We start from the raw sequence: 26,645 nt of genomic DNA, 5'->3' as shown, positions 1-26,645 counted from the left end.
TCAGGTATACCTTTCTACATATTAGTTGGTATACTTTAAACAGCCACTGTGGAAAAGATTAATAATAATGAAAAATTATTAATGATTTAAAGTTTACAGAATTTCAACATTTTGCTTTAGTACTTTCTGCGATGCCAGCAGTATATTTAGAAGAACCTAGGAATTTGACATAGAATTAAAAACTAGGCAGTTGGAATGTGGGCTAGGCTTTCTGGCAACCATCCATGGAGAACATGGTTTCTGGCAGTAGGATTGCCACTGGGAAAAAGTAGGATTCTAGAATGGATTTATGTACACGAGGACATAATAAAAGAAGGCTTCAGGACATTCAAATCTGATCTTGCAGATGTTGACAGCATAAAAAAAGTAAAATAAAAATAGAGTAGCATTTTACCTTTTGTTAGTATGAGAACGTAGGTAGTCTTAACTTCTTAAAATCCTACATTCTTTGTCCAAAGTACGTGCTGTATCTGAGCTGAAGAACCTACTCCAGGTTTTTTTTCTGAGTCTGTGTCACCTCATATTTACCTAGAGTTGTGGACAGTAACGACATGTTTTCTGCTATTGAGTTTACAGTCAGCATTTTTTCAAGTTCTTCGAAGAGGCTCATGAATACTTGGCTAAATGTGGATTTCAGAGGAATGTAGATGAAAACCAAAGCCAGGGTGAGGGTGAATGTGTCTTGGTGACATACACTCAGACAATTCTAAAATATGGCACCTCTTGAAACGTGAAGTATAGCATAGTACAGTACCAGAAGTGACACACAGCAGGATCTCATCTGCTTAGGTTAGTGTTGCATAAAATCTAGGAAATTCAAGGGGATGTTGATAAATACATTATCTCAATATCAACTGAAAAAAACTCCTGTTTTTGAGATTTTGCAATCGGTCTTTGTTTATATGATAAGGAAAACTTTACATTTGTAGTTGGTAGAAAGGGGAAAAGCCCAGGTTCTCTTCAATAGGTCAGAAATTTCTGGATGCAAGCACTTCTCCTTGCCTTTTAAACTATCTTTCTATTGTACCTTCCTGTTTTTCCCTTAGGTCCTTGGAATTATGGGCTTTTGTATTTTGCAAAATTTACTCTCTCATTCTCCTAGTGTTCTTAGTCTTAAAAAGAATTAAACTGATCACTAACTAACATAATTGACTAACTTATTTTGCTGGCACTAAATTCTCTTTTATCAAGTACTGGTGCAAACTAGGGGGTTGAACCCCTTGAAGTCAATGACATTATTGTTGCAAAATCAGTATTAGACTGCAGTTGCCTCTTCCAGCCCTAGGACTGCAAACACGCAGCTGCATAGATCCATCACAGCAGGCATCTGCGCATCTGGAAGACTTTTTAGTCTTGGAAGCTCTGTATGAGCTAGTTCTTGCTTGATCTCCTTTATGCTTATGGTTATGACAAGGCTTTCTGTACCTTTTTTTGGAGATGAATTATCTATAAAGAAGTTGTGAAGTGTCTTGAGGCACAATTGGTTATATGATGTCAGGTGCAGGTCATTGGGGGATAAGAAATTACTGCGCTCTGCCACTTGTGCTTGTTGGGTATTACTGTCCCATTCAAACCAGCTGTCATAAGCTGTTCTGTAAGCTCTTCCCAAAACTGGTTTGGTGAAAGGAATCAGATCAGCATTTTTCCCTAGGAGAGTGTTTGAAAATAGAATAATTTTGACGGAACAAGGGTGGAGGTGACTGTATGTGAATTTACCTACCAGCTCTTGACAGCAGTCTCTGATATGTGGTGGAGGAAGTCGACATGTGCCAACAGAGGTAGACTGGGGAAAGAGGATAATCTTTTATCTCAGATCTGATGCAGCTTGAGCAACGTCTGATGTTGCCTTTTTTTTTTTTTTTAAAGACAGAAAAATAACTTTTCTTGGCAGTAGAAAGGAAGTAGGGTTTCATAAGTTGATTCAAACTAATGGGTTTTTTTTCCTTTGTTGTCATTTCTAGTTTACTGTATATATAATCTTGTTTTACTTGCTGAGTTTTATAATGAAGGAGTATTTCCTAGAGGATAAACCTTCATCCTATTAACACAGCTGACAGTGGAGTTAAATGTATTCTACAGCTTTGCAAGACTTCGTTATCCATTGGGCTTTTTGTATTTATTAAGTCATTGAGGAAAGAGTCCAAATTTACTCCCAGATAAAGATTAGATTTTCAAATTTTAAATGCTCTTTATTACATTAAATGTATTCTTGTTTTCATCACTAGTGAATGTCAGAGGAAAAGACATGTAGGCACCTCTATGCTACGTGGTGGAGAGCTGGGTAGTCTGTACTTACCCCAAAGGATGTTGGCGTATATGCGTGATTCACTGGAGTATTGCATGGAAATATTATGGGTGCAAGATAGCTTTGTGACCACGGTTTTGCGTATTAACAAGACTACATACAGTAAAGTCGACAATCATAATTATCTTCCATAAATGGCTTTCTGATTCAGGAAGGCACTTTAAAGCACCTTCATGCTTTCCTACTTGTTGCTTAAGTTGAATTAAAATACCAGTGTCTGTGCATGTGCAGATAGTTATTCAAATACATATTTCCTTTTTTAGAAACTTAATAACTGCCCCATCTAAAAGGCGGTGGACTCTGCTTCAGGGGGGAATTATGCTCTGTGCAGAAAGAAGAAAATATGTTAGAATCAATTACTGATTTTAATAATGACATGTCAAAATAAACCGTAAAATTTCCTCAAAAGTGTTGGGTCTGGAAAGTTACTCTTGAGCTTTCATTTGTAATGGAGAATGAGGCTTATACTATTGAACCATGTTTCAACTTTTTCCTTGTATGAGTATGTTTTAAATTAAGGAAGTTACATGAACTTTTAGCACAGTGCTTACACTGATTTCTTTTTAATGTTGACATTATTTATGCTTAATACGTTTCTCAGCATTTTTCTACAACTTTGTCTGACGTTTCATAACGTCTGCCACTATAAAAGACTGAATTTTCCCATCCTTTGTTACGTCAAGCAACTTATACTTCATAGTACTGCCACATGATTTGCAAATACCTTTTGGGGACACAGTCAAGTTTTTGTAAATTTTGTAGCTGACTAAGTCTTCATTCCCTACTATAATGTATTTGAGAGGGAAGAAGGTGAACGATATTGTTTAAATCAAATAATTGACTTTTAAAAATCTCTCCTTGTAACAGTTCCCTCTTTCCTGCCATGACATTAGATTACAATATGTGCATTCTGCTAGTTGCTACTTTTGGCACTGGGAAAGATTTTTTTCTTATTATCAGACTGGCTGGTCTTTGGCAAATATCTATCAGCAGCCCAGAGGCTGGTTAGCTTATAAAAATTTCTGCTATCATAAATTGGCAGGTGCCTCAATAAATTATTTTTACATTTTTAAATCATTGGGCCTGGTTCTGTGTAAAATGAGAAAATACAGGTATGATATGGGGAAGATCTTTTTTAAGGAAGCTGGAGAATAGTGTGGGCATGAGCAGGTGAAAAATTAATTTCTCCAAATACTTTTTGTTTGAGGTGTTTAAAGAAAACAGAGAGAAAGACAGAAAAAAAGAAAAATATTACATTGGATTGCAGATTGTCAGATATCTGTCCAGGTATATTTAGATAATGAAGTAGTGGCCTTAGTGCAAGATGTTGTTGTGTCTTTACTGACAGAGCAGAAGAACCAAGATGGAAAATAAAATTTGATGATCAGTGTTATACTGTCCAAGAGTTAATTTGCTGCTTTGAAAAATAAAAGCAATAATATAAATTTTAACTTAGAGAAGGCTGTCTGACTGTTTTCCATCTGCTCTTTCCATCCTTGTACTGTGGTATAGCTGCTGTTCTGGTGTTTTTGAAGTACAGGAAGGGATTTTATCAGTGCTTTCCATAACTGCAGATTTTTTCAGTGATGGATGCTGAAGTCCATGAATATTTTCGAGCATTTCTGTCAACAGGAGATATGGTTTATGTCAACTCAACTAACAGACATAAGGCACACAATATGTTGCTGAGAGTCTCAAGCTGTGTCATCAGCATTTTTTAAAAATGGTTCATGAATGTAAAATACAATTACAAGTCGCCATAAGATGTAAAAAGATAAAGAAGTCTTCATCAAAAATAGTCTAAATTAATTTTTCCTTAAACTAATACCATACTGAGACTAATTCCACACCATTGGTTTTGAAATACATTCAAGTATTGGCAACCATTTCGACTCTGTGACAGTGATCGTTCTGAGTAAATATGGATTTATAAAAGAAATTATTAAACAGTATCTTACAATCCTTCAAGTATATTTGGACTTCACTCATTTCAGAGACAAGATGGCTATAAATATCCTGTATTTTCCTATGGATTTAAATTCAATTTTTATCATTGTTTTGCATTCCATGTGGAGAGCCCATATTTAACATTCTTCCATGACTTAGTATATTTGATTTGGTCTTTTTTTACAAGCTTGCATTGCTTTTCAGCAGAAATAGGCTTTATCTCTTTCTCTTATAGCTTTGCTCATGACATGATTATTTTTAGCACGTGTACTGTCTTTTGTGCCTCTCTCTGTCTCTCTTGTCACCTATCATTTACTGGTTGTTGAAAGTATAGATTTTATTATGTGACTTAAACCTATGTTTAAAAGCTTTGTGTTATGGTGGTGATGATTGTTGTTATTACTATGGAAAGTTGGCAATGAATTGTGTTCTCTCATATTATTTTCTGGGTTGTAGATCAGAGAATAGTTTGGGTTGGAAGGAACCTTTAAAGGCCATCTAGTCCAACCTCCCTACAGTGAGCAGGGACATCTTCCACTAGAGCAGGTTGCTCAGCCTGACCTTGAATGTTTCCAGGAATGGGGCATTTACCACACCTCTGGGCAACCTGTGCCAGTGTTTCACCACCCTCATAGTGAAAAATTTCTTCCTTATATCTAGTCTGAATCTACCCTCTTTTACTTTAAAAATATTACCCCTTGTCTTATTGCAAGACGTTTTCTTTCTTTTCTTGTAGTTGTTTCCTTCCTTCCTTCTGTATGTCCGTCCTTCTGTCCTTCTTGCTAATACTTTAAGAAATGATTTAGAAAGAGTATGAATGCAATACAGCTTTAAATAATTCTGAACTCAATGTCTTTAGTAACAAAAGCATCAGGTCTAGTGTGTGCTTTTCTGCTTACCATATTTACTTCTTGAATGCTGGAAACATTGCAAAAGTAGATCTTAGACTTAGACTTCACAAGTTATCTTTAAGTTTTGCTTGAACAATTTAGAGACCGGTAAAGAGTATCACATGTGTCAAATAGCATTTCCATCGTGTGGTTTTCACTGCATGTTAAGCGATGAGTTTATGCACTACAAGTCAATAAATGCAGTCTCTAACCAAAAGTTTTGCATGCGTAGGAAAAAACCCCACCCTACTACATGTAATAGAGCCTTCTCTAAAAGATATTGAAATGTGATGAACCACAACCATTTTTTGATTAAATGAGGGTTTTTTTCAATTTCTTACTTAAAAAGAACTATGAATATCATTCAGTCATACTTTCCTATCAATGTCTTCCCAGTGGCTGTCAAAATTGAGATTACCTATTTTCTAGAATATTAGAACCAAAAAAAATTCATTTCTCAAGTGATGCAGAAAGGTTATAATCTGCAGCCAGCAGATACATAAAACTCTCTTTCTGCAAGGTGTGAAATTAAAAAATAAAATCTTGTCTGTCACTGTCGTAGATGATTTTCTGGACTATGCTTCTGAAAATTCAACATCCTGCAGTTGTTATTTAAATAGTTGTGGCCACATCTTGTCCTGGACCACGATATTTATATTTTGAAATCCTTCCCCTGAGTTGTTTGTCTTCACATTTTAAGATCTCTAGGACAGTGTTTGCACTGTCTTCCTAACTTTGGTCATTGTTTAATTTAAAAGGAACTTTCTTAGTCTAACTGATTTAGTCAAGGTTGCAGAGAATTTCCTATCTTCCCATATTTCTTTGTTTTAACTCTTACTGGCTATTGGACAAAGATGCACAGACTTCTCTACTTGTTCCATCTGTTTTTGCTCAAATTCTGCCTCAGATCCGATTCCCAGAGTCTACTCAGGCTGCTGCTTTGTTCTTGCAAAGGGCTGTAGCTTCACTTTTTTTTTTTCTTTTTTTCAATTCTCTGTCTTTAACAGCAAGCCTTTTGGAAATGTTGGCATCACCACTCAAGATGTGTACTGTGCTTTATCTTTCTTGTATCCCAGTCTGTCTGTCTCTGGCTGTGGATCTAATCTGTATGTTTCTAATACATCCACATCACCATGGCAACTAGATGTCAGATACAGGCTACATGGTAACATTAAGTTTTTCCTCTAAAAAGCCCTCCTGTCTGCCACTCCTTATTCAGCAGCTGTTGCTTAGTTACTTGGGGTTGGGCTTTGCCTTTTGACAAACATGAACCAGTGAAGGTTTGTTAAGGCACACTATCTCAGGTATAATATTAAGAGGCTTTTTGACCTGAGAGGCCTCTGTTAATCATGATGCCTCCCCTACTTGCTTGTTGCTTCCAGGGGTAAGAAAGCGACAATCGTTTACTATTGGTCTATAATTACTCTGTCTCCTCTTTTTATCTTTCCTTTTTCCTGTATTATTGTGTCTGATTAATCTCAACTTCTCTGACTGATTAGCTGTGGAGCCACCGTTTAGGTCCCGTGGTGAAAGGTTGGAAGCAGCAGCTGTTTAATGCTGTTGTTCCTGTCCACTTGGGCCTGGGTACTAGGTAACCCATATAGGAATGTATAAAGGCATATCCACAGTACACATGGGAGCTCAGCTGAGAGCGTTAAAAGGCTACTGCTGAGTGTGGAGTTGCTATGAATCTTGCTATGAGGCTCCTCATTAACTCATGCTTGCTGACGTGCTAGTTCAGGTCTGTGACTTCCAGCACCGGAATAGGTATCTCAGTATGGTCCAGCGCTGCACTTACCTGGGTATATGAGTAAGTGGGCTCAGAGTGAACAGAGGGAGGTCTGTTGCCTCAAGTTCCATGAGCATAAGTTTGCACTGGGTCCCACTGACTGTCTCTCTAGGAAATGGCTCAGGTTTGTATGTTCAAGCTGAATTATTTTAATGAGAAAAAACAATCGGGGAATTGGGGTATATTCTGTTATTGACTGAAAATAACAATCAGGAAAAAGTACCGAGGGTATCTTTAGTGTCGAATATATTAATGAAAAAAATCTCATGATTCAATACAAGATTATTTTTAATGGACTGAGTTTATATGCTAGAAATGCATTGGGGAGTTTTATTTGTTTTTCGGTTTATTTAAAGATTTTTCAAGACTTTATTTTCTCCATGTACTATGTTGGAAAAGCATCCTTAATCTGCAAACTTAGTGGTAATCGACGTAACAGTTCTGGGTTTCTGAAAACCTTTAGAATTGAATATGCAAAAGCATTTGGTTGTATGGCGAATGTAAAAAATGTAGCTTTTGTTTAGTATGGAGCAGAGAAGATTGACATTTGACAAAGAATCATAGAAGTTTATCTAAAGATACCTTTTATTAATTTTGTCTGCTATTTTAGAATACAGTAATAATTTGTCTCTCCATCATGCTATGTAACACAGATCATTCTTTGATTTTTCTTGAATTTGTGTTGTGAAGAGGGGAGAAGGCTTGCTCTTCTGGTCAAGTATTAGTACGCTTGGCTAGAACATAAACAGTTTCAAAATATTGTTGGCTAAAAACTTACAAAGACATTTTTACAATGTACTTTGTTTATCTAGGTGTGTTTCTTGCACCTTTTATTTGACACATTCCTGAAGGAGCAAATAGTGTTTAAGAATCCATAACTGATTTTGTCATGTATTCATCCCAAGATGCATTTGTGGATCTGCTCAGTGTTTTCAGGTTTTTTTAATACTAGCTTCAGAGGTTTTGAACCAGCTGAACATTTTCATATCTGTGAGGCTTTTTCCAACTATTTTTTGAGTAAAACTTCCATTTTACTCGAATTGTGCAAGGAAAAAGTGCTACATAAAGATTATAAAGCACTACAGCAGTAAGGGACCATTGATTTGAGGGGATGAGACAATGACTTGTGCTAATAGATAATTGTGCTGTCATATCTGATACTTGCATGTTCAGACTCCCAGAAACGTAGCAGTAGAGGTTTAGTTTATTATAGCCCAGTACAACTGTAATGCATTTTACATGCTAAAACATTTCTCTCTAAAGGTTCTTTTGCCTCCATTTGGTTTATGCAAGAGGCATGATGTGTTGATAAAACTAGGAGGTCTTTAACATCTCCTGTTCAAAGCATTATTTTTTTAGTCCTTACCGCGCCGTGTCGTGTAACCATTTCTATAATTCCATGTCTGTCTCTGAATATCTGAGCAATAGGAATTAGATGTTTATTGTGAAATGTTATTTTACAGGTTTGCATGGTCTTGTGTTTTAAATGGCTTGTATGAAGATTTGTGAATGGGTCTGTCCTTGAGAAATTTCCATAAGGATATCTTTTGTTTCCAAGGCTGTGCCTTGCCTTTTTCATATATCACTTTGACAACAGCTCTGTTAAAATTGTCCCTTTTGGTATGTTGCATGTTAAATATTTTACAGTGCAGTTGGCTTCATTTAGCAGCAGTCACGTTTGCTTTCTTTTCCTCTGATTTGCAGTGTGTTCCACTGGCTTCCCATGTTGTTTGACAGTTTTTCCTGCCCTGCCACTCACAGAGGTTTAGATTTCCTGGTTGCTCAATAGTAACTGTTCCATCAGCTTGTGCAGAAATTTATTCTTGCCATGTATCAGAACTGCCTCTTTTTTTTTCAGTATTCAAGACTAATTTTGCTTCTGTGATGAAATTGCAGTGCATATAGGGTCTCTAGTCAATTTGGTTAGTTCTGAACATTTATTTTCCCTTTCCTACTTGGAAAATTGTTTCTAGCAGTAGTTTTTCATAGTTCATTCTGTCTCTGTCAGACCCTGGCATCCTAGAGTTCTGTGGTAGGGTATTTTCTTACTGATCTTTCAGGTTTCATGATCTTCAATTCGTATCCTGCAAAAATGTGGAAATCAGTATGTTTTTCTCAAAATACAGAAAAATCCTAGTATCTGTGGTCACATTAATTTTTGGTGTGATCATCTATTAGGATTACTGGGTTTTGACTTTAGTTCTCCTCAGCTAAAGGCCTCTTAGCGATTGCTGGGTAGGCAATACTGTTTTCTTAGACTGTGTTTATGATAGGTGTGTAACTGCCTCATGTGCCTGGCTCCTGTTCTTCTGGGATGGACAGCAAGTGAAGCCTTTGACTTTTGCTCCAAGTTCCTCCTTTAATTTTTAAGAAAAGTAATGCTCCGTGTTCATAGATTCTGCTTTTATGCTGTTTCCAGAGCTTTGCTCTAACCAATGCACAGATCCGTCCGTATACTGGTTGATTTTAGCTGTTAGAACTGATAAGTTAAGGAGGGTCAAACCAGGTCAGTAGCCAAATGGGTGACCTCAAAGGTATACTGATTTGCTGCAGGACATTTTTTATAATTCATCAGGTGGCAAGCTCTTGGCAGAGTCAGAACTGAATCTCTATCCCAGAATGGTGCTAGTGAAGAGTTTGCAGCTGTAAATCTGGCTTTCAAATGAACTGAAGTTGAATCTCAGACCACCTTGTTCCTCAGAACCTCAGACCACACTGTTCTTCCCACTCCCCCTCCAAAAAGCGCCGCCCCCCCCCCCCCCCAAAAGCAAAACCCAACCCAAATCCACTCATGAAATTCAGTGTATATAAAAATAAACACATCTGGCCATACTCCAGTTCTTCTGCTGCCACTTCAAAGGAGAAGGGGAATGTTATTAGGGCAACACTGGGAGCTGAAACAACTAAATACCTACTACTATGCCTCTATACAGTCACGCACTTGAAGTCTTTACCGCCCTGTATACTTATGAGGGAATGTGATTTCTGGCATTGGTGTATAGTTCTCAGCACATGAAGCAAAATGGACGAACACCTTCTTTTGTGTCTACAGATGGCCAGATGCTTTGATCTGTGAGCTGATGCATCCACGTTACCCAGTGGAGGCAGAGGGAGGGGAAGACAGAGAAAAAAGCAAAGGCAGTTGCCAAAATTGGCAACCAGCCCCAGCCCTTGAATATGTTGGACCACCCTGAAAAGCATTCATATTAGTGTTGAGTAGGATAATTATTAGATTGTTGGTGTATGTCCCAGCAAAGCATGTGATTTTGTTATTCTTTAAAACATGACCAGACTAAATATGTTGTCAGTGTCATCAAAACTAAGCTGATATTGTTGCTATCTGTGAGCCAGAAGGGTGCTGGATTTTGCATTCCTTTTCCAGTGCTTGGTCCTGTAGGCTGCGCTCGCGCTGCTTTGTTGTATGACAGTACTGCTCCACAATGCTGGGGGTTGCCCTCGATGTCATCAGATATTACAAGAAGGAACACCATTTCGGATGCCAGCATCTTTGGCAGCTTTCCAGGAGAAATTAGTGGTTATATTAAAATGGTAATATAAGGGGGAGGGGGGCGGGTAGGGGCCCTAAGGATCATAGGTAACATTTTTCTCGGTAATAAAGCAGATTATGGCAAGGAAGACAAGTATTCTGCCTTTTCTTCATAGTCACTGAATTCCTCAGTGGTCTCCCTTATTTTCTGCAAAGCTTGCTGGAATAATTAGAAAGCAAAGTGCATCATGTATCTATTAGTTTTGTTCCATAGACTTATTCTATTCTAGATATTTTTATGGATTCTGTGAATTAAATGTATTTCATTGTAGTGCTAACCTTTGTCATGCTGTTGCACATCTTTCGGTCTGCACAGCTTTGTTGCCTTTGTTGAGACTTCAAACTTCAGACCTATTTCTTTGGGTCAGCTGTATCTATGACAGCAACTTAATTGCTACATGCATTTGTACTGTTCTTTGGCAATTATGTTTCAGCTTCGTGCCTGGGGGTTAGTTTTATATTAAATATCAGTAAAAACCAGGTAACAGCTACCCAAACAGCAGTGGAGAAAAATGCCATGTAGTTGCAAGCCAGCCCACCTAAAAGGCGAGGGAAAGGGAATATTTTAATTATATTTTAGCTGTTACTGCCAGGAAGCAAAAGCAGAAATTATGTTTCAAGAATTGTGGCAGAAGCTATTTATACTTATTGTCTCTGAGCCCCCGTAACATCATGTTAATGATTTTGCATTTATGTTAAAATTTATCTTTTATTCTTTTTCTCCCTCTTCAAATTTATGAATATTCACAAGCATTAATTTAACACTACTGACCTGTAGCTATTTTGGGGATGCAGACGACATTCATCAGTAATATAAAACCTCAAGAATACTGTTTCTAAATGAAGTAGTGGGGGCAATTTAAGCAATTCAGTGTAATTACTACCAGAATAGCATACAGGTTATTAGAAGATGAGACTGTAAAATTTTAATGAGGATATATGGTCAGGAACTTAGTTGTATTTTGGGTGGTGCATATGGACAGAGATGCATCCATGTAACAGTCATTATCAAATTCAGAACAAGGACCTCGGGTTTGAAATCCTTCTGCCTGAAGATACAGGAGCCAGTAAAGGCACATGATTTCCACATGAAGCCTGTAGGCCTGCAGTTTTGTACTGTAAATACATTTTTCCCTGCTTCACATTTCTTTGTATTCTAAGGATTAAACTGAGTGTGACCTTATTTGCTTTTTTATAAGAATGGTTGATGCGTAGAATGTAACTTGGTGTAGAGTAGAAAGAACAGCCGGCATAGTAGATAGGAAGGTAGTGAACTGTCATTGGGTTTCATTTTGAAGGAACCCAGTCATCATAGATCACATTTTAATTGTGTCTTCTTATTTCAGATGCCTGTTTAATGCTCCTTTGAGCTAAAAAATTCCTATTATGTCCAGAGTTACTGGATTAATGCTTATGGTGATCAGCATTTGGATGATTAGTGATTAGTGTTGTCAACCTAAGGCAGAATATAGACTCAACCAATCATGCACAAGGGAAAATTCCTCATTGTATTCCCATGGAGTTCTGTAATCTGTAGTACAGATATATAAACATATTAAGTGGCTCTTCATAGATGGGCTAAAAAAATAATCCATTACTGTGGTGGCATGGATATTTTCATATGATTTTTTTTTTCAGTAGCTTTATATATGTATTTTTAATATAAATATATTTTTTCAAATCCCACTGGCAGGATTTCACATTCAGTTTAGAGCTTAAAGGGTGGACAACGAAGGGTTTCCCATGAGCTTATGGAGCTCAAGTGTGTATAGAATTTAAAGGAAATTATCATTGGGTTGGGAGGCAGAGTGAAGGTTCTGCTTAGATGAATGGCAGTGTAGCATAGATTCATTAGGAAAGGGCATTAAAAATTAACCTCTGAGGAATCCAGGATAGAAGATGTGATAAACTGATGATATTGTAAAATACTAAGGTACAATGTGCAGTCTTGGAATGAAATCCGAATGCGAGTTGGTGAGAACCGCTACAGTTTATTTTAAATATAAACGATGATAGAATTATTCTGTTTGATTGATTTGGCTTTTCACTAATCCTGATGATTGAAGGGTATATGAAGAGCTTATATTTTCCTCTAGAGGATGACAAAAAGTTCCTTGTTTTTCCTCTAAACAGGCTTTTCTAGCTACGCTTCGGGGGGGAGGGGGGGGAAGAAAAAACAAACCCAAAACAATCCAAAACCAACTCTCTGAACTATGTTGCTTTTTTCAAAGATGACTTAAACTTATCACCTTATCTCAATATTGTAATGCTGAGTCAATAAATACCACTGTGCTTTTTAGTGATTCAGATACCCATATACAAATAACAGTATTTGAACTAGTCCTGGGAAGTTCTAGTGGACTGAGTATAGGAGTCTCATTTTAGTGCTTCACTTCTCATATAATGTCTAAATGCTGAACAATGGATCAAAATTTTGGGGTGCTGAAACAGGAGCATATTTTTACAAACTATGATAGATCCCAGGATAGGCAGTCTTGACAGTTAATTAGTGATGTCTTAATCACAGCTTCTTATTGGAGTAACTGGAGACTTGGAAACAACTGGGCAATGGATTTTACCAGCTAAGCAAAACTGAAGCAGTGCCATCGGACTACTGACATTGGTTTGTTTGATGTGTCTGGTTGGACAGGTTTTAGATCTATATGTAATCTTCTAGAGAAACAAGTAACTAACTAGACATGTTTTAAAAACAACATCCGTTTTGTTGACCTTGCCTTTTCAGCAGTACACCTATATAAACCTAAATATTTAGATGAAAGCAATGTTCAAAGATTTGTAGTTGAGACATTTCCCTTTTCCAGCTGTTTTTTTTTGATGAATGTAAGGAAAGATAACAATTCACCTTTTTTCCACTCCATTAAAATCACATTCTAAGCAGTCTTCTGAAATCAGTACAGTGATATTATTTTGCAACCTAATGGAAGCTTTATTCCAAATGCTTGAGCAAATGCTACCGTATATTCATGTATGCACACTTTTACAAATTAAATAATAACATCTGTGATTTTAGTTCCATTTGCTCCTTTCTATACTGCTACTTCACATGCAGATTGAATTGGGAATATAGTATATTTTAACTGTTTCTATCTTTTAAAATTCACACTTTGAAATTGGGTAACTTTTTAAGGTATGTTCATTTATTTCTGGTTTCCCACTATCTAACCAAATCTGCAGCTTAAAAATATACTTGGGTTTTTAGGAATTGATAAACAGATTTTAAACAGAAATAATTTATTTTCAACATCAAGGATTTGCTTTGTATTTCTCTTTCTATGGGAATTCAAAATAATAAGGTAATTGTGAGAACTGGGTCCAGTGTTTTCCAAATAAGTCAGTGTTATTTGTCATGAGATTTTGTGTATGTATGCATATCATAATTCATTCATGTGTGAAATAAAAGGTATTGCACTTTCTGTTCTCACACCTGAACTTTCAGATATAGTGAAAACTGTTTTACCAAGTTGAAAATTAAAAAAAAAAAACAAAAACAACAGTGTTGCCATGAGACATTCCGTGCATTTAGGGAAAGTAAATTGAGTAAATAATCTATTATTATAATGACTCATATATGTTCTCCAGAACAAGTGGTACAGTAGTTCCAGATAGATGCTCTAACGAGCAATTTTAACTTACCTAAAAAATGTACCTAGTGTCTCTTCTGTATTTTGACCATACTTTCATTATTTAAGTGTATAATTTATTTTGAATCACGTACTTGACAAGAGAAACCAAAAGAATTTCTGCAGTAGTTTGTAGTCACTAGATGTCTGGTTTGATGAAGATGATAGAGTTTAAGGGATTCTATTTAGGGAAAATAACTTTTCTCTGTTTTTCTACCCCCCTCCCTCCCAGATCCAGCCATTGTAAATGGAGTTTATTGGTCAGAATCTTTAAACAAGGTGTTTGTTGATAATTTTGATCGTGACCCTTCTCTCATCTGGCAGTACTTTGGAAGTGCAAAAGGATTTTTCAGACAATATCCAGGTAAGAAGAATACAAACTCTTACCTAAAATACAAGAAAGAATGCTATGGCTGCAAACTGCCATTGAGTACTGTCACAAATCATGACTTTCACAGATACTTGCAGGTTTGATTTTACTTTATCTAGTTTTTGGAGAGAGATATTTCTATATCAACATTTACAATGTTCTGAGTTTTGTCTACCAATTTTCATTTGGAGGTGAACCTCGCAAGATAACTCATGTACTTGTATATATTCCTATTCAGATATACATGTACACACACATACAAAAAAATGACTTCTAAACAGACTATGGAGAACGAGGGCAAAGAGATAGACCCTTCATATAGTACTGAACTTAGATAGTATGTGCTCTATTGATGCGTACAGTAAGACTTAATTGTAATGTTCAGTTTTTGGACTTCCACTTAACCTGACGTCTTTACATTTAAAGATTTCAAAAACTTGTTTTAAAGTTTACTTTCACACCAGTTGTAGTAAAATGTAATTAGATCCCTTGTATTGTTTATGTAAAAATAGGTTAAAATATATATCGTTACCTATTTAGTTTTCTGTTTAATCACATACCAAATTTAATGCATATTAAATAAAGTGATCTTCAGCTTTTGTAACTTTGGATCAGGCCCATAGTAGGAACTGTGCCTTTAGCTGACATGGTTTAGCAACCCATGGTTTTTATGTCTGAAATCTTGAGTTCAATGTGAGCAAGTTTACTATAAGTATGTCTGGAAGTAGCTGAAAGTAATGGCTACTACATCTGTCTTAGTTTTAGATTATAGTTCAGTCCTCAAGCTCCATGGTATTTCAAGGTTAGAAAAAAATATTAGTCCTTATTTTAATGGCTGTTTCTTGTTTTGTGCAAGAAAACAAGTGCAAAAAGCAGGAAGGTTTTCCCTGTCATTTTATTTTGCTTGGAGATGTTTTTATCCTATTTCCTTTGGCCCACAACTGGGAGATATTTACCTTTTCTGTGAGAAAAACATCAGGTGTATGACCTGTGAGTGAAGCAGTTAGTATGAGATCAGCCACGGGTAGTAAGCGCTCAAGGTTTGAAAGAGACTTGCCAAGCATGTGATAAAGCTTGCCAGCACCAATGACCAAGTGTGACAATACTTTAGTGACAATAGTATGATGAACAAAGTAGACTTGAAGAGGTTTTCACCGTACAGCAGGCTAAAAAGGAGTGAGGAAAAAAAATACTGTTTCTGGTAGTCCTATTTCATTAAATTATTTTTTCAGCATTTCCTATGCTATAATACCATTGCCTGTTAGATTAAAGTATGACACTCCATTAAGTGCTACTTTGCCCCAAACCACAGATACATTTTGAACAGGTACTGTGAAAATGTTGTAATTTAATTTATCTCTTTTTTTAAAACAGGAATTAAATGGGAACCCGATGAGAATGGAGTCATTGCATTTGACTGCAGAAATAGAAAATGGTAGGCAATAGATGACCACCAGTGTTTAAGAAATTTGAAAGGAAGAAAAGTTCAGTATTTAAAAGAACAAGCTGTTTTGTCTTTTGTCTTAGGTACATCCAGGCAGCAACTTCTCCAAAAGATGTGGTAATTTTAGTCGATGTCAGTGGCAGTATGAAAGGGCTTCGCTTGACTATTGCAAAACAGACAGTTTCATCTATTTTGGATACCCTTGGAGATGATGACTTCTTCAATATAATTGCTGTGAGTGTCTCAGGATTTTTCTTCCTTTTTTTTCTTTCATCGTTGTTTGCTATCTGTCATGCTTTACATCACACAACGCACTTGAAAAATGTTGCCGGCGAGTGATGGATATGATATCCGAACCATCTGGACAGTGCAAACTTCTTCAGGTGACAGTGTTTTCAAACTGTTTTTCTATGAATTGCAATCTGAAAACACTTAAAGAAGTTGTCTTGAGTTTGGAAGTTGTGAAGAACTGTAATTTGTTTTGTAGTTTGCCTGAACTTTCTACATGAATTTTAACTTTGGGGTGTGTCATCGTCGTGTTCCACTCCCGCACCCCACCCACCGCCTTTTTTTGCCTTTACAGCTTCTTGAGTACACTGCAAACTGCAAAATGGTTAATATGCAAGAATTAATAGAACCAGATCTTAGCTTTTGCTGAAGCTTGTATGGCATGACAAAATGCCAACACAGAGCCTCATTGTTCATGCCTTCCTCAGGGTGAATCTGGAATGTATGTATGTGTAAGTCGTGCAGAGGTATTACTGGTGCTTTCTAACAGTGATAAACTGGATCATCGGTAGTTCCTGTTACTTGTGTACAGTAGCTAGTTTTCCATGGTACAGGTACATGTTTGAAATCTATGACAAGAGAATAGTTTTACAGTATTTAAGAGTAATGGGATTAATCAAGTAGGTAAGAATGGCTTTAAAAAGTCCAAAACTGACATCAAAATTACGATTTGGCTGGGGGATGGGGGAGAGAAGGAGGAATAGGTGGCTTTATACATTCTCCTTTGCTGATATTCTTTTGCTAATACTTTATAAATATGTGGTTCTATCATATGCATAAATAGTAAAAATGTCTTCAAACTCTTGAATGTTGAGGATTTTGGCCTTATTTTGCTACAAGGGGAGTGCCCTTTGTATACTAAAATAAATGAACCCAGTGACACCACTGAGATTGTATGGAGAATGAAGTATATATGGCTGAAGTATATGTGCATTTACTGCATTTTTAACACATAGCAATCAATTATCTCAGAATATCTTTCATATTAATCGCCTTGCATGGTAATTGCATAATTAATGGAAACTCATGTAGTGTAAATACATAATTACATACCATACCAAAAATGGTTTACTGTCCTTCAAAAAAATTGTGACTAATAACTAAATAACTTTTGTAAGTTGAAAGAATGTTTCAACTAAATAATTATTAAGATCCTTGACCAGCTATTTTTCAGTTTATAACCTCTGTGTTTATCAGTAGTTGTGACTGTTACTGTGAATGGTGCAGGAATAAAAAAGAATTTTTTTAAGTGAAGTTTTTTACTTTGGGGAAACCAAAAGGCTGATCTGTAAGAAAAAAAGGTAAAAATGTATATAACAAGAATCCAAAGTAAGGATTTTGCTTAAGTAATAAAGTAGAAACACTTTGTAAATATTTTTTTTAAAAAAAAGCAAGTATGAAATACCTAAATGTAATTTTTTTAAATTTAAACTTTAATTGAAAATGAACTGAGCTGTGTGTAAAACAGCATGGAGTCACAGAATTTTTGTGGAATTTATTGCCAATTAACACGAACTTCTGATCACTGATTCGGGTATTGAAAAAAGGAAAGAAACACTCAGTTGAGCCTTTCCTCTCCCTTGCCTTGGCGCAACTTCCACCCAGTGCCCGGCCTCCCCGTGCCCTGCTCTCACAGCCCTTACCTTCGCTGTCCCTCCCCTCTCCGGGGCGAGGCACTGGGCGGTGCGGGAGGTCGAGGTGCTTATTGGTTTCTTACTGCTGCTCTTCGCTGCTTACTGGTTTTCCTCTGCTGCTCTTTTGCTTTTCCCTTCAGCATGGGTCACCCATGGGCCACAGTTCCTCAGGCGTGTCCCCACCTCAGCCTAGGTCACCCATGGCTGCAGTCCCGTAAGGGGGTGTCCTTGCCCTGGTGCGGGTCACCTGCAGGCCCTGGTGTCCAAGAGCATGCTCCTTTCAACATAACACTTTTCCAGTTATGTTTCCAAGCGTTTCCAGCCCCGATGGCTTCTTCCTTACGCCTGCCTGTGTGAGGAGGCCACAGCCCCCTCAGGCTTGCTGCTGCAGTTTTGGTGCCTCACAGGTCACTCAAACCGGTGTTGGTGCCAGCTGGAACTGGCTGTGACCGGCACAGGGCGGTTCCTGACCCTGTCCCACACAGGTTGGCACTGCAGCCCTCTCCTGCTTACACCTAATATATAGCTTGGTTAGTACAAGAAATTCTTAATAGTTAGAAAGATATGTAATTTCTGTGGTAATTATAGCATTTGTCTGAGATAATCTTTTAATCTGAAGGTTCTTTCCTCTCTATAGCCTCTTTTAGGATTAATATGTGTTTATTTGTTGAAATAGGACCTGAGAATGCAATTTTATTCTTATGAGCTTAGCTGCTTAGTTTCATTAGGACGTTGATGGTTTTAGTTACTGTGCAAATATGAACCTGAAATTATTCACTGAGTTTTTAAGGAGTTGTTTTGGACTAAGTGTCACAATATAATCCTTGCTGTCTCACAAGGCAAAAAAATAATAATTTATTTAAATAAAGAAAACACAAAATCTATTTGCTTGAAAATGTAACAAACTGGTAGCAGAGACCGGTGTTATGGAGAAGGGAGTGGACATTTCAGTGAGGAATGGCATAGGTAGCCTGGGGCTGGATTATGAACTTTTAAATTTTGGTGTGTTGGAGGAAGACATAGCGAGGGTACACAGTAAAGCCGGGGTTACTGTGATCTAAACGATCAGCAAAAATTACTTATAAGGCACTGCTCTGAATAAGTGCCGGCAAGGTAAATGATCTTTGTCAAGACTGGAGAGGTTGTTTTAGTGATCAAAAGATGAGACAACAAAGCCCACGCAAGACGCTTCTTGATGTGAAAGCACTGATAAATCCCATATAGCATTTACCTATAGACAAATGTTTGAGTGAGACTATATCTTACCCTTTACAATTTAGACATAGCCTGGTGGTGCGAAAGCATTTTTAAGTGAAGGTAAGATACCCATATGTCCCCCTATGTAACATAGATCTGCGCATATATAGCAAGTCGCTGTATCTGGAATGGGTCAGCTGTGCAGTGTGCGCAAAAATAGATGCAGTGTGCCTAAATGTGGAAGACTTACTCTTCACATAGCATACAGCTGATACTTGCTCATACCAATTGTTCTTCTGAAAGGCCTGTACAAATTGTTGCTCTGTGAGGGCTGCTGGACTTCTAGAAGTTTGAGACAAATGTCCAAGTACCTCTTTCTCTTCCCAGACCAAAATTTGAGGTGGAATAAGAGCTTTTTGTGGGAAATCTGGACAAACAGTGTACTTCTTAGATGAAGCAAAAGTTTTCAGCCTGAGTGATTGACAGAATAGCTTTACTGTGCATAGTGATTAATGGAACAAATACTTGCACCAGAAGACTTCTGTGAGGAACTGGGTCAGGAATTTGGAGTCAAATAGGTTAAGGAGTTCTCTCTCTCTCCTCTCTCTCCCCCTCTCCTGGTTTTGGCTGGGATAGAGTTAATCTTCTTCCTGCTAGTTGGTATAGTGTTGTATTAGTTGGTATACTTTTGGGTTTAGTATGAGAATAATGTTGATGACACACTGATGTTTTAGTTGTTGCTAAGTAGTGCTTACACTAGTCAAGGATGTTTTGACTTGTCATGCCCTGCCAGCGAGAAGCTGGATGGGAGACACAGCCAGGACAGCAGACCCAAACTGGCCGAAGGACTATTCCATACCATATGTTGTCATGCTCAATATATAAATAGGGGGGAGTTGGCTGGGGGCACTGCGGCTCGGGAACTGGCTGGGCATCAGTCAGCGGGTGGGGTGAGCAATTGTGTTGTGTATCACTTATTTTGTGTATTCTTTTGTCGTTATTGTGGTTATTATTATTATTATTTTCTCTTCCCTTGCTGTCCTGTTAAACTGTCTGTATCTCAACCCGTAAGTTTTACCTTTTTTTTCTGATTCTTCTCCCCATCCCACTGGGCATGGGGGGAAGGATCAGCGAGTGGCTGTGTGGTGCTTAGTTGCAGGTTGGGGTTAAACCACGATACTCGTATTCTCACAAGAGGGGAGAACCCTAAAGCATGCCTGCATTTTGAAGCAAAAGAAGGAAATGCAAGGGAAATAGTAATGAAAGATATGAGAGAGGACTTACAGATGAGCAACAGTCAGAATGAAGCAAGTGGAAGGGTTATGCGAGCAGATGAGAAACTTTTATGTTTGTTACAGTAAGAAGGAACAGCACTTTAAAGTTAGCCAAAAGAGAACATGAGGTTAGAGAAGCTGGGCTAGTGTAAGACAGGGGTCTGTTGACAGTGGGGGGTCAAGGATGGAAAAGAATTGAGCATTAAGTAAATCAGTATCTATGCTGGTGGAAGAAGAGGAAACTGAACTTAGCAGATGAAAAAGTGAGGTCTGAAAAGCATTTGTGCAAAATTTGTGGTCATCAATTCTGGTAGGTTTTTTATTCCCCCTTTACAATATTGCACTGTACAAAAAGTTTTAAAAGCTTTTTCAATTTGCTTTTCAGGCTGTTCTTATGTGTTTCAGTATTCCATACAGAAAAATTTGTTTAGGATTCTCATTAACTGTAGTGGGATTCTCATTAACTGTAGTGGGAGTTAAGGTCACTACGTACTATCATCATTAAAAACTCAATTAACTCTTATAAATATGCAGTAAGGTACCACAAAAGAAACTCCAAGCCAGCCAAGAGCAAAACCCAGAAGCCACTAGCAGTACATTAGCTGAGCTGTTTCATATCCATTTGATTTTTCAATAAATATACTTTTAACATTATGTGTATATATAGCAGAAAGCAGAATTTGGTGCAGGTCTTTTCAGAGGATAAACATAAAAGGAAATTGTTTTAGCTTTCATGGGTAGGTTGTTGTAAAATCTATTTGAAACTGATGGACTAAATGATTAAATTGCAAAAAACTGCTGAAATACAAGAGTGATTTTTTTGCTGCCTATGTTAAATTTTAAGGTCAGTTCGCTAGTGCATGAACAGAGATGCCTGCAACAGCAAGAGAAAAGGCGTATTTTTCCAATTCACTTTGAAGTATAATTCCAAGTCATGCATTAAATTAACTAGTTTATCATAAAACGAGTACTAATTTTGCCGAATGCTGAAATTTTTTTAATGCTTTTATAAAAATGTAAACTCTAAATTAACAAAATGTTAACTGAGCCAATAAGGTTAAATTAATTTTAATGCTTTAGTCACATGATTTTAGCAAAATTGATTAGAATAAAAGTATTTGTTAATTCAGAGCACAGTGGTATAGTTCCCTGTTTTTAGTTTGTAGAATTTTCCATTTAAATGGTTTCTGTGCAGCCTTTTCTTTGCAGTCCTTGTAGTCGTACAGAATAGATTATGGATAAACTTACTTTTCAGCCTGCCTGAATAATCAGATTCTGTACAGCTAATGTGTGATCAGGCTGAGAAAGGGGAAGGCAGCTCATTGCTCACCTCCATATGATTGCTCCAAGCAGTGGGCTGCACTTCTGTGCCACTTGTTGGGCATAGTAACACTAGTGGGTCTTTGGAAATACCAATTCCTTTAGCTCCTTTTCTGGATTAGCTTCACTGCTGGATCTTAGGTTGCGCTGTATTGGATATCCGAGTATGCCTTAATATAGCATGAAATCTTTTATCTGTATTCTTGCACAACAAAATGTGAATTTAATTTTTTCCTGTGGACTTTGCTCCAAACAGCTTAAATATGACAAAGGATAAATATGAAAAATGCTAAGATAAATATAAACTACTTTGTGTAGGTGTGCTAGAACCATATATATTTCACATTTTCAGAATATGAATGGTATCTGAATATACAATGCAGGTCAGCAGCTACATGCTTCCTCTTAGCTCAGATTTTAGCCCACTCATTTTATTTTATGCCTGTTGTGCAAATAAATAGATAGGGTGACAAAATAAAACAGATAAATATAACTTAGTAAATAGAATAATAATAATAACGTCATTGAATGTTTAAATTATAAGGGAGATGAAAGTAGACAGACATTTTAGAAGAGGAGCTCAGAAAGGAGGGTAATTTTTTTTACTTCTCTATGTGCTTTCTTCAGCAAAACACAGGCTATTCATGGTTATTGCACAGGTATTGGTGCTCACAGCTATCACAACTATAACATGCAAAGATGTCATATGCCAGAGTATAGATGTATGGGACTGTGCAACACTAGGAAATATAAGAAAACAATGTAGTGCAAGACTCTTGAAAAGCAAAATGGCAGCTTTTTCTGAGATAAATTAACAAAAGATCTATAACTGGGTATTGCTGGCAAAGTCAGCAGTTACTAATCAGCCTTTTGATTTAAGATCAGGAAGCTATTTCACCAAACACAAAATTTTAAATGTCAGAAAAACTGCAGAACTGAGTTCAAATTTCTGATAAGGTCATGGGGAAGTGTGGGGGGAATATTTTCCTTTTTCCACTTTGAAGGTTTGGTGCAGTTAAAGACATCACCAGTAACACTGCAAAAAACCCCATGACAAGGACAAAGAAATTGAATATATGCTATGAAGCACAAGTTGGGTAGTTTACTAGAAGCTGACAGTTGTACTAAAGTGCATGTGCTGGCATAAGCAGCAAACACTGCTTGAGTGCTTTCACATGTTGCATCAGAATTCTACAGTTTTCATGGACTTAGGCAGAAATAGTCAAACACAAAGATAGAAGTGAAATAGTTTTGTCCAGTGAATTTTTCCATTTCTTCGTATTCGAGTTTTTTAAAAATTAAAGTGTATACAATTTGCAAAGACTATAAAAATTAAAATAGATCATAAAAATGCACCCTCGCAAGAATTCAAACCATCGGAAGCTGCTATACCTTTTTATATAAAGGTTTTTCTTATTATGCTTTCATTTGTATCTGTACAGTAGAGGAAGAACTGTTAACAAACAGAACACTTCCATAACACAAGGTTATGCTTGTTATCCATAGAGTAACATTATATAAAATACTCATTGACACACCTTGGCATAATCCAATTTCTTCTGCCATACACAGCAGATTATTTAAAGTATTTTTGATAGTAATAAACTCAAGGTGAATTAGATGCCACAAGTGCAAGTAGTGTCACAAATTACTTGGGTTTCAGAAGGATGAGTATCTATGTTTTCCTATGTTCATGGTGACAACGAAAGTGCTTTGTCCATGTAATTGTGCTTATTTTTGTAATAAAACACTTTTATTCATCCTTTTTTGAAGTAGGTTGATTCTGTAAAATGAGGTTGCTAGGGGACTTAAAGCATGTCCTCTGTGGAAGTGTGGGTGTCCTTTATACTCTGCAACTCAATAATACTGAAGGCGTGGTAGGAAGCTACTGGGAATCTGTCTGGGTTATGGTGCAACTAGCAGACATGCAAGCTACATGTCTGTGGGAATAGCCTGATGATATGAGTTACTCAAAATTGTAGTTAAAATAAATCTTATAGAAATCTAATGGAGTGAAATTATGCCACTTAGATGCAAGGTCTGACAGAGTAGTTTCATGAAACAAAGTTTCATCTCTTTGCTGATCTATATATTGCTATATAGACTTCACTATTTTATTGTGTGTTGGCCGATTACAGGCACTGTGCCTGGTATCATGTAAAGAAAAGTACATATGTTAATACAGTTTCCAATGTCAGCTGCAGAAATCAGGCTAAGAACAGGCTTAACTGGAAAGTATATTGAATAAAGAACATGCTGAAAAAAACTGTGAAGACAGGAAAAAGTGCGGGAGTAGGGGCTGGTGTACCAGTGTCTCTTACAGATTTTTGATTTTTTTTTTTTTTTTTAATGATAGAATGGAATATGGTCTTGACTTTGGCCTATAATAAGAGGTGCTGTGTAGATTTGGCATTATTATTTTGCAGTGACTGTCAGGAGATAGATTGGAAAGCAGTCTGAAGAGGGAAACTACAGGGGAATGTACATCATTTATCAGATCAATAAACTGTTATGACACTGAGGTACACATGGTACACTCCTAGTGACTCCAAAGTGTTCTAGAAGTCTTTGCCTTGTTTTTTGTATTACCTATGGAGCAATAGATATGTCCACAGGCTAATAACATGGATTGGAATAAAATAATTAGGGAAGCACAGACATGTGCTGCAGAAATTATGTGTAAATATCTTTTGAGCATTTTTGTTTCTATACAGCCAACCAATTACTATGTTAATGCTGATGTAAATAGTCTGTATAACCAGCAATAGTAAGTGGAGTTAGTCGGGGTTTGTATTTCCTTGTAGCTGAGGACTGAGTCTAGCACAATGCCTCAAGATTAACTTGATGCAATTCAAATTAAACACTCTTCCCTATGCAACAGTAATTATGTAACTATGAGGGTGGTGAGTCATGCACTGTTAAAATGGATGATGATGACAGGTGTCCAAAGTGGACCAGGTTGCAGGCATCTATGGTTAGACATATGTGTAGAGAAAGGAGTGGTGTTAAATTGAAGAGAGTAGAACAAATTCAGAGCTACAGGCAGAGACAGTGAGAAATGGCAGTGACAGAGAACCTTGTCTAAGCAGCATTCTGTAATGAGTCATTGTAAGGCTTTTTTTATTCCCACTGAGGTGGAGGAATAAGGCAGTAAATCCATATATTAAGCTAATGAAATGTTTTTCCTGATTATTTTTGACTTGACTTAATGTGTAATCTTTCATTGTTTATTATGGATGTTCTGATTCACTTAATGTCTATGAAAGAGTGAAACTGTTTAAAGCGAAAATTCAGAGGCCTTATAATCTGTGACAACTTCTAAAGTAGATTAAATTGAGAGGAAGAATTAAGTTAAAACTCTACCTATGCAACAAATGTAGACTTTTTGAAGGTACTTCTGTATTAATTTGACCTGTGTTGAAAGGTTTAAAAGATTTAAACAATCAAGTCCAATTTTCAATCAAGTGACTTAAGCATCCATGAGTCTGCAAGACCTACCGACTGCAGATGAGACTTAGTTTCTTTTAAGGCTTAAGATGCTTTTGAAAACAGGGCTGGGCTATCTAACTTACTTAGACCTTGCAAGATAAGCAAATAATTCCTTAAAGACCTGTCACAGCTTCATGACTTGGTGTATAATAAGCTACTCTGCTTGACTGAATTTCTGACTATTGTTAGACATGTCCAGGACTGATTCAAGCTTAAAGACATTTTGTCATAGTTGTTCCACTAATAACTTTCCAAATCATTAGTAAGTGCCTCAAATATTTGTCAGGACTTCTTTTATATGCAGCAAAGACTTGGGAGTTGTGACTGTGATGTATCAAATATGACCTCTTAATACTACCCAGATTTCAACTTGAAGGATATTTATGCCAGCTAGTGTACATAGTACCCATTAACTCCACCTAAGTTTTGGCATCCATTCAGTTAAATGCTCCTTTTTAAAAGTATAAACCTCTGAAACATTGAGACTCATGTAAAAGGAAAAAAAAAACAACCACAGCCGGTTTTGCCAGTTTTTAAAAATTAACGGAATCCTTTTGTTCTTGCTTTATGTGCATGTTTCACTGTAGTTCTAAATCATTAAATTAAATTGTATCTTTCAAAGCTTTTAATTAAATTTTTTACTGTACTTTTTATTTCTCTCTATAGTATAATGAAGAACTTCACTATGTAGAGCCGTGTCTGAATGGAACATTAGTTCAAGCAGACAGAGCCAACAAAGAGGTAAGGAGTGAAGTAACAAAACAGCAGAGAGAGAGGATGCAGTGCGTAACAACGTGCTATAATGATATTTTCCTAGTACAATGCATTCCATTATTAGAATTTATTCATTATTCTCTGTATGCCATTTCAAAGGAGTCTTATGTGACTCAGTAGGAAGTAAGAGAAATAACCTCCTAGTCAATTTGATGGAATAAACTTAGTGGAAAAAATACAGAAGTCACTGAAAATGTACTATTAATAAAGTTTAGTAATTATTTTAAGTAAAATACTTCAGTTGTTTTAAATTGAATTATCATTCTGTTACCATAATTACTGAGGAAGAGATTGCATTCTTAAGTCAAACTAATACTAAAGTTGAAACAAAATCTGAAAACAAATGAAAGCAGATATAATACTACGTGAATAAAATAATTTAGTATTCCAAACAGGTGTGTCAAAATAATAATGCATTCATTCAAGAAGGTTCTCTGGAAATGTTCAAAATAATTGCATCCTGCTGGCGTTTTTTCAGAAAAAAAAATTACAGTGATTTCAGTGAAAGTTTTATTTGAAGGGAGATTGCAAATCAATCTGCAGCTTGAAGTTTAGTTTATTGTCTGCCTTCAAATGTAGTTGCTCTCTGCAAGCTTTACTCCATCACACGTCTTAGAAGGGTAAGGTAAGATTGTTTATGCCATGTAAAATTATTGAATAAGATAGTTGAAAAGTCCTGTGTTTCCTGTAGAGAGAAAGGCCTGTTACAATAAGCCGCTTGTGTTATTATGGAACT

General features: G+C 36.7%; 1 protein-coding gene across 1 annotated transcript in view; it reads left to right on the top strand.

Annotated features, from left to right (window-relative positions):
* CACNA2D3 (calcium voltage-gated channel auxiliary subunit alpha2delta 3) overlaps positions 1-26,645 on the top strand; it is a gene marked incomplete at its 5' end in the record, with an annotated part of 467,841 nt that overhangs the window by 184,559 nt on the left and 256,637 nt on the right. Inside the window, 4 exons of the mRNA XM_082004801.1 lie at positions 14,352-14,483; positions 15,864-15,924; positions 16,017-16,167; positions 25,802-25,876. Of these exons, the coding sequence (XP_081860927.1) occupies positions 14,352-14,483; positions 15,864-15,924; positions 16,017-16,167; positions 25,802-25,876 (419 nt within the window). The remainder of the gene's footprint in view (positions 1-14,351; positions 14,484-15,863; positions 15,925-16,016; positions 16,168-25,801; positions 25,877-26,645) is intronic.

Source organism: Phaethon aethereus (assembly GCF_964289735.1).
Source record: "Phaethon aethereus genome assembly, chromosome: 11".
In the NCBI taxonomy this organism is placed as follows: Eukaryota; Metazoa; Chordata; class Aves; order Phaethontiformes; family Phaethontidae; genus Phaethon; species Phaethon aethereus.
The sequence above is the reverse complement of the archived record's forward strand: the minus strand, read 5'-3'. Positions and strand labels throughout refer to the sequence as shown.